The following is a 9,414-nucleotide window of genomic DNA, read 5'->3' as shown; positions in this document are numbered from 1 at the left end:
AAAAGGGCTATAACTTTTTAAGTGTAAATAATATTTTGATAATATTATGATTTAATATTCCAAAATGTACTTTCCTACGAAGGAAGAAAAACGTAAAAAAAATAAAAAAAATTATAGTTTATTTACTTACCCGCCATGATCTGCCCAGCTACTCCCACAAAGGTGTGAGCCACTCGGAAAATAAATCTTTTTGTTGTCCCTGGTTTAGGACGGAAGAAAGCCATGACAGGCTAAAACAAACAACGTATGTGTGATATGTATCAAAAATAGTATGTAAAAATGTAATATTTCAATGAACTTAATAGAACGTTAAGTTTTTTTATCTTCCAAGAAAAAATGTTTGTGTGTTTTTCTAAAACACCTTTATGCATAGTTAAAATTTTAATGTGCATGCTCACAAGACATTGTCGATTACAGCAAGCCCCGGATGTGAGAGTAACATACACTTACATAACAGTGAAGATGATTCCAAGCACCGGATGTGACAAATACGTACACTTACGTAACAGTGAGGATTATTCCAAGCACTGGATGTGATTATTTCGTACACTTACATAACAGTGAAGATGATTCCAAGCACCGGATGTGACAAATACGTACACTTACGTAACAGTGAGGATTATTCCAAGCACCGGATATGATTATTATGTACACTTACATAACAGTGAAGATGACTCCAAGCACCAGATGTGACAAATACTTAAATACTTACTAAAATCACGGCTAGGACAATGTCAGTTATTGAAAGTCCTGGATGTAACATTACGCACGACTAGGGAAGCGAATATGATGTGACAAAAATGTATACTTACATTAAGAATGACAAGAGCCATGACTATGATTCCAAGCACCGGATGTGACTTCTTGAAGGTTGTTCCAACTATCTGAATGATGTAAGAACGTTAGATTTTAGGGGAAAAAACTTATTAAGAGTTAAAGTGTTTAAATTAATTTATATATATTTTGACTGTAGTTTACAAAATCATACTTTGAATTTTGAAAGAAAAATATTCCAAAATACCTGTACGAAAGAAATATGTATATTTGCTGAAAATGCACGAAATAGGTTTAAACCTTTCTCAGTCCAAGTACAATATATTCATATATGTTAAAAACTCTTTTGAGAATTGACCAAAAAATTACAGTATTTACCCTTTTTATTTTATAAAAATATTTCATTATAGTTTTATACCCTTTCAAAATGTAACCAAAGTACACAGTAACAATATGTTTATGAGGAAACTTCGAATGTAATACAACATTGAAGGTTATAATTATCATTGACAATGTAACTGGTCTGTATTAATATATGTATATGAAAATGGGACTTACAGTGACATATCCGCCAACGTCAACAAAAATCATGATGAAAGATATCAGTGTAAGAACTAACACGCACACCATACACGTCCTATGTATCTGAAATATGTAACACAGAACATGAACAATAAGCATATGTGAATCTTAAAAATGAACCATATTATTGTCTATACGTCAATATTCCACAAACCATATGCATATATCCTACATTCTAAACCTCTATTCTCCTATAGATCTCTAGGCCCCTTTATTATAAGTATTATTTTAAGAATTTGATACACGGCAGAGAAGTGCTTTGGCCCGAAGACAATACATACTTATTTCAGGGCCGATTATTACTTCCCTGCCCGTCTATGACACAGCCTTCCCTTCCCATCTATGACACAGCCTTCCCTGCCCATCTATGACACAGCCTTCCCTGCCCATCTATGACACAGCCTTCCCTGCCCATCTATGACACAGCCTTCCCTGCCCATCTATGACACAGCCTTCCCTGCCCATCTATGACACAGCCTTCCCTGCCATCTATGACACAGCCTTCCCTGCCCATCTATGACACAGCCTTTTCTGCCCATCTATGACACAGCCTTTTCTGCCCATCTATGACACAGCCTTCCCTGCCCATCTATGACACAGCCTTCCCTGCCCATCTATGACACAGCCTTCCCTGCCCATCTATGACACAGCCTTCCCAGTCCGTCTATGACACAGCCTTCCCTGCCTATCTATGACACAGCCTTCCCAGTCCGTCTATGGCACAGCCTTCCCTGCCCATCTATGACACATCCTTCCCTGCCCATCTATGACACAGCCTTCCCTGCCCATCTATGACACAGCCTTCCCTGCCCATCTATGACACAGCCTTCCCTGCCCATCTATGACACAGCATTCCCAGTCCGTCTATGACACAGCCTTCCCTGCCCATCTATGACACAGCCTTCCCTGCCTATCTATGACACAGCCTTCCCAGTCCGTCTATGGCACAGCTTTCCCTGCCCGTCTATGACACAGCCTTCCCTGCCCATCTATGACACAGCCTTCCCTGCCATCTATGACACAGCCTTCCCTGCCCATCTATGACACAGCCTTCCCAGTCCGTCTATGACACAGCCTTCCCTGCCCATCTATGACACAGCCTTCCCTGCCAATCTATGACACAGCCTTCCCAGTCCGTCTATGACACAGCCTTCCCAGTCCGTCTGTGACACAGCCTTCCCAGTCCGTCTATGACACAGCCTCCCCTGCCCATCTATGACACAGCCTTCCCTGCCCATCTATGACACAGCCTTCCCTGCCATCTATGACACAGCCTTCCCTGCCCATCTATGACACAGCCTTCCCAGTCCGTCTATGACACAGCCTTCCCTGCCCATCTATGACACAGCCTTCCCTGCCCATCTATGACACAGCCTTCCCAGTCCGTCTATGACACAGCCTTCCCAGTCCGTCTATGACACAGCCTTCCCAGTCCGTCTATGACACAGCCTTCCCTGCCCATCTATGACACAGCCTTCCCTGCCCATCTATGACACAGCCTTCCCAGTCCGTCTATGACACAGCCTTCCCAGTCCGTCTGTGACACAGCCTTCCCAGTCCGTCTATGACACAGCCTTCCCTGCCCATCTATGACACAGCCTTCCCAGTCCGTCTATGACACAGCCTTCCCAGTCCGTCTGTGACACAACCTTCCCAGTCCGTCTATGACACAGCCTTCCCAGTCCGTCTATGACACAGCCTTCCCAGTCCGTCTATGACACAGCCACATGGGGTGTGAAGCTCTAAACACATTAAAATCCAAATAAAATGTATAGTTGTTAATCCCAGCACATATAAATCAATAAAACTTAATATATTGAACATGATTGTGGGGATAATATGCGTCGATGGACAAAAGGATTATATGAAAATATTGGAAATGGAATAGTAAGGTATGTGGGTTTTTTTCCAGCACCCTTTTTTATTTATTTTTTTTATTTATTCCAAAACAGCTGATATAAAGTTTTATTGATGTATATGATAAGCATACATTATATCTGGATGTTAAGGCGTTTGGAACTCCGCTCCACATACCAATTGTCTGTGGTATGTTATGTTGACGGCATGATAATCTTACCGTGAACCAAGGTTTAACACCGAACCATTCTACATCTTCTGGCCATGCTGTTTTATAGAAACGTGCGGCAAATACCCCTAGTGTTGAAAACAATGTCCAGGCAAACACCATTAAAATGCCTGAAAATGAAAAAGTTAAATGTCATGTTATACTTACTATTTTCGGAAGTCTTGATCTGGTGCAAGCCGCCTCAAGACGCACACGCTCAAAAACGCATACATATAAAGACCCTGTCTTGCGTTATAAATGTATACAAGAAAAGCATTGATGCAAAGCAAGAAATGCAGCAAGTGAAGATGAACAAGTAGACTTCTGATGACCAGATATTCTTATATAATTATACTTTTCTATGGTTAATTGGTTTTTACCAGAATTGTATATCATTTATAAATGGGCAGACAAAAGACATTGTTCATCATGAACTTTGGTAAGCATTGTAGAACCACATTTGTCTCGGAGCACATTTGTCTCACGAGGTGTGACCGATGTGCTCGTAAACAATTATATTTGCGACAAATTGGAAATGAGACGGATGTGTTCGACACACAATAGAAAGGACACTCGAAGCACATTTGTCTCACATTCTTCCATAAAATTTTACTTAAAAAGAAAACTGTGTCTGCTTAGTAAATTGTAATTGTCCGAAAAGGCGGTTATAAAAATTGTTCTGGGCTTTCTGTATTTTCTGTAATACCATTTTTATGCCACTTCCGGTCAATCAAAAACTTCCTGCCTCTGCATTGGAGTCATAAATTAAGTTAAAGAATATCCCTGCTCTGCATGTCACAGTGAAAGTTTCTACCAACCCAAACATATATGCAGCAAGTCCAATCTTATCGTTATTAATTGTTACACGTTTCTTTCCGATGCTTTAAGTCTTATAAATGATTTAAGATATATTCTAAGAAACAACAAGGTAGTATATACGGTGACATAAGGGGACATATGATTTTCTTATTTATAACGTGTGCACGTGATGGCTTTTACTTGGCCACGTGATACTATTATGTACGCATGCGATAGCTATTACGTTCTAAAGGGGTAGGTATTGAGTGCGCTCGCGATAACTATTACGTGCACACACGGATAGGTATTCCGCATTTGGACCCTGGACGGGCTTCCTCACATGTATAGTTCGACACCCCGAGTGAGTGTCGAACCTAAAAGTGTTGTTGTTTTTTTTTAAATCACTCGGCCATGAAGGCTCCTAAATGATCTAAGGAAGAAAATCAGAAGACCATTCATCAGAATGTATATATAAAAATATCGTCATTTTCCGAGAATTGCTGCTTTCAGATCCGCCATTGCAAAAGCACTTACAACGTGCATGAGTTCCAAAATGAATCAGGGTAATAATTATGATATCGGGCCTCGCAGAATCGGACGAGACGCAGCATTCCGCCGAGACACGAAGCGAGGCACGATATTGTAATACGTGATCTCGCAATGCCGAAGTATCCCGTACCATGAGATTTCACGGTAGAATATCGTGCCTAAATTTCATGTTGTGCCGGAATTTCGCTTTTCGAGTAATCTCGGTAGGTAATAGACGTCTAAATTTAATCTGTCTTCTGTTTAAATTTCATCATGGATATGTTTATGACATTTTGGTAAAAAAAATGCAGGCAAAGTTTGTATTTGATAAAATGAATTTCAATTTTAGTATTGGTGGTTCTTCCACGTCACAGTAGTGTGACTTTTAAGTGATTTTACAGTAGCAAATGTGACGCTAGAAATAATTCTTAGAAGATTCATGAACCCCACTATTCTAATTTTATATCAGTTTTATCATAACTTTTTAAAATTAGATAAGAATTTGTTCACTAAAATTGGTCTAGCTATGCTTTTTAGCTCTTTGAAAAATGTCAGTTTTACAAAGAAAATAAAGGGGATACTATTTAGAAGTATATGACCTTAAATGATTTCTTGTCTCGCGTCGACGTACGAGTTGCGAAGCGAAACTTAAGATTCCGGCGAGATGCGAAACTAGTCACGATATTGTATCATTCAAATATCACCTGATTACGGTTTTGAGTTTGAACACAAGTTACATTTTTTGTCTTCCTGAACTGCGATGCATAATGGTACAATGGTAAAAGCGCAATGTTACGATGATGAAAACACGATGGCACGATGATGAAACAACGATCGCACGATGGTGAAATCACGATGATGCGATGACACAATGGTAAAAATAATATCAAGTTTTTATCATCATGTCATCGCAGTCTCATTATCGTACAATCGTATTTCCACCATCGTAATATCGTGTTTTTACCATCGTAACATCACGTTTTCATCATCGTGCATTCGTTGTTTCACGATTGTTCTATCGCGTTTTTCATCATCGTATACCATCGGGTACGTGAACGGGATTCCGTATGTTTCAGTGTACGCCTTAAGGTTCAGCCAATCAAATTTGTTGAATTAGAAGTATTAGAATAAATTGTTCCACTGTATTTTTTAGGTTTAAAATTTCATAAAAAGCATTAGCAAACCTATTGATGATTATTACACTTGACATGAGGTAAAACGGCAAACCTAAAAAAATTCTGACGTGGGAAAATACGTGACAAATAATTCATTAAAAAAATGACGTAAGACAAATGTGCTTTCTTGTCCCTTAAAAAGCATGAGACAAATGTGCTTTCTTGTCCCTTAAAAAACTTCATCGGAGCACATTTGTCACACAAATGAGTTTTTTCGGTTAGACACTTGTGGCCCCATTTGTATCATGTGGGACAAATGCGACCGCAACGGTCTTACGTTAGACAAATGTGTTCCGAGACAAATGTGCTTCTACAAAGCATGCTAGAGATTAGAATATTAAATGTTCTTTTTTTCCACAGGAAATTGAAATTCTATCAATATTAACGATAATATCAAAAAAATACAGGTCTATAATATCCCAAATATACCCCATGTATGGTATAAGTTTCTTTATAATATAAAGGGGTATTTTTGGATATTATCATGAATATTGGTTATTTGATAGAATTTCAAGTTCATGTGGTTTTTTTCTTTGGAACATACAAAAAAGTAGTCAAAATGAACTGTGCATTTGATTTATTTGGAGGTCAATCTTCAATTTTAATGAATTACTTCAAAAACCTCGTCTGACCCACCAGTGTGTTTACATTCCTATCAATAAACCCAAAACAAATCATGTTAAAATTGCAGACGAAAACTTCTGTTGTTATATGTCACAATATTCCCACTTCCATAAAATCGATTGCCTTCAAACAAAATATAGTGTTAGCTAAAGAGACTTGAACTATAGTGTACTACTGCTACACATGTTAACTGTCGCACAATGTCAAAATAAAAGCGACATTTAAAGTTATGAACTAGGTCATATATTCACGGTAAAAATGTCATAAGTGCAATCAGGGCCGTAAAAAAGAAAACCGGAGAGACCTACGGAAGAGACAATTTCAAAATGATATTACTATGATATAACAATTCGTAAAAATGGCCTACTTAATTTTTTCTGTAGATTTATAAAGAGTGCGATTAATTGTTTGAATATGTTTGTATTTAATTTCCTGCAAAATTCTCCAGTTCGTTATTTATTACCATAACGTGACACGAATGACCGTTCCGTTAAACTAAAAATTCTTCTATAAATAGATTTTCGGGCTTTCACAATGTTAAGGTCATCATTCTATTCATAGGTACAGCAGTAACATACATAATAACCCACAAGATTAATAAAACAAACAACGACGAGCGCGATTAATTGACGGATAAGATAAATCATTTGAATATGTTTGCATTGCGAACTTGTCCAGTTCGCTATTCATTGTACATATCGCGAAATTTCGTTTTTGATAATCAAACACCCTCATACAAATCGGAATGATCGTCTATTATGACAGACAAAAAGGCCCGAGAAGTTGCAATTGCCCTTTCACAAAATCTGATTTCATTCCATAAGGAGCGTCGCGCTTCGGCGCGGACGCCAATTAAAGAATATTTATTGTAGATATTTTATTATCCCCCGCCGAAAATTTTCGGCGGAGGATATAGAAATAGTCTCCGTCCGTCCATCCGTCCGTCCGTCCGTCCGACCTTCCGTCCTTCCGTCCGTCCGTCCTTCCGTCCGACATTTTTGTCCGGAGCATATCTCTAAAAGTATTTGAGTTATCAACTTGAAACTTCATAGGTGGATAGACCTCATTAAGGAGGAGTGCAGTGCACAAGAATAATAACTCTACCTTGCATGATTTTTGAGTTATTGCCCTTTGTTATTTTTCAAAATTGATTTTGTCCAGAGAATAACTCCAAAAGCCTATGAGATATTAACATGAAACTTCATAGGTGCATAGATCTCACTCAGGAGGTGTGAAGTGCACAAGAATAATAACTCTAACTTTCATAATTTTTTAGTTATTGCCCTTTGTTATTTTTCATACCTAATTTTTCACCTGAGTGGAGCATAACTCAAAAAGTGTTTGAGATATCAACATGAAATGTCATAGGTGGATAGATCTTATTGAGGAGGAATGTTGTGCGCAAGAATGATAACTCTTCCCTATACAGTTTTTGAGTTATTGCCCTTTGTTTTTTTTTTCATGCTATTTTGTCCAGAGCTTATCTCAAAAAGTATTTGAGGTATCAACTTGAAACTTCAAAGGTGGATGGATCTCATTGAGGAGGAGTGCAGTGCTTAAGAATGATAACTCTACCCTGCATTATTTTTGAGTTATTGCCCTTTGATATTTTTCAAAATTAATTTTTGTCCAGAGCATAACTCAAAAAGACTTTGAGATATCAAAATGAAACTTCATAGGTGCATAGATCTCACTCAGGAGGTGTGCACTGCACAAGAATGATAACTCTACCTTTTATAGTTTTTGAGTTATTGCCCTTTGTTATTTTTCATACTTAATTTTTCAATTCAATTTTTTTCTCAAAAAGTATTTGAGGTATCAACTTGAAACTTCATAGGTGGATAGATTTTACTGGGAAGGGATGTAGCACACAAGAATGATAACCTACCCTGCATTATTTTTCAGTTATTGCCCTTTGTTATTTTCAGCCATCAGTATTCACATAGGTTTCAAATCTGTAATCACTATAGCCATCAGTTTTCATTACCAAAAGACCTTTTAAAATGGAATTATTCTGCTCTACTACATATACATTCTTCCAATGAGCAAACACATTCGGCGGGGGATGGCCATCTTGACATGGCTCTTGTTTATATAAATTTCTTATACTATATTGTTTTATATGTTACCATGGGCTTTAACAAGTGACCGTTTTAAAGCGGTAGCGGTGATGTCGACTGTGCTTTGAAAATCTGCTTTTGCCGTGGATACAAGTGGTGGTGACGTGTGATAGCCGATAGCTCCTGCAAAGTAAAAACATTCTTCGTATATCATAATTATTAACTCTTCAAACATAAATTAAGTTAAATTAATAAACATTAAACCCTGCACCATTTTGACTAACTCTCCAATCAAGACAAAGTCACTTGTGCTTACAGTATCATCCAAGATAAATAACTGTGGATTGATTCCACATAACGCAGTGGTAATTATCTAAAGTTGTATTCATGGTACAAGCTACCCTGTAAACATGCAGTGGTTGGGCCAACCACGGAAAATCGTCATAGGAAAATCGTTGTTGGGCCATGGTTGGCCCAACTCTAATTAACATGTACTATAAATGCAGTTGTTGGCCCAACGTCGAACCAACCATAAGTTAACGCCAGCGACATTTCTACATTGGCCCAATAACGATAAATATGTACTTTAAAACAGATGTTGGGCCATCGTTTGACCAACGATACATTTTCGTCAAATATATTAATTACTGCACCTGACCCAAAATTTATTTTTTTAAAGACAGATATATATGCATGTAGATATTTTGCTGTATATAAACAGTACACTACAATGAGTAAAGACTAAAGTTTATAATGTTTTTTGAAGCCATGTTCAATATTGTCACATTCAAGAAATACTCATATAAAT

General features: G+C 37.8%; 1 protein-coding gene across 1 annotated transcript; it reads right to left on the bottom strand.

The window, feature by feature from the left end:
* Window positions 1–130: 130 nt before the first annotated feature.
* Window positions 131–8,789, bottom strand: LOC132725347 (putative ferric-chelate reductase 1; the record flags this gene model as incomplete). Its single annotated transcript, XM_060710453.1, has 5 exons — window positions 131–230; window positions 813–884; window positions 1,333–1,419; window positions 3,434–3,552; window positions 8,676–8,789. Coding segments are annotated over 5 exons (492 nt in total), but the record flags the coding sequence as incomplete, so codon positions are not given.
* Window positions 8,790–9,414: the final 625 nt, after the last annotated feature.

The sequence above is a fragment of the Ruditapes philippinarum genome, unplaced genomic scaffold, assembly GCF_026571515.1.
Source record: "Ruditapes philippinarum isolate M1 unplaced genomic scaffold, ASM2657151v2 ctg24025_1_1_1_1, whole genome shotgun sequence".
Classification (NCBI taxonomy): Eukaryota; Metazoa; Mollusca; class Bivalvia; order Venerida; family Veneridae; genus Ruditapes; species Ruditapes philippinarum.
Note: the sequence above shows the minus strand (reverse complement) of the source record. Positions and strands in the feature narration are given on the sequence as shown.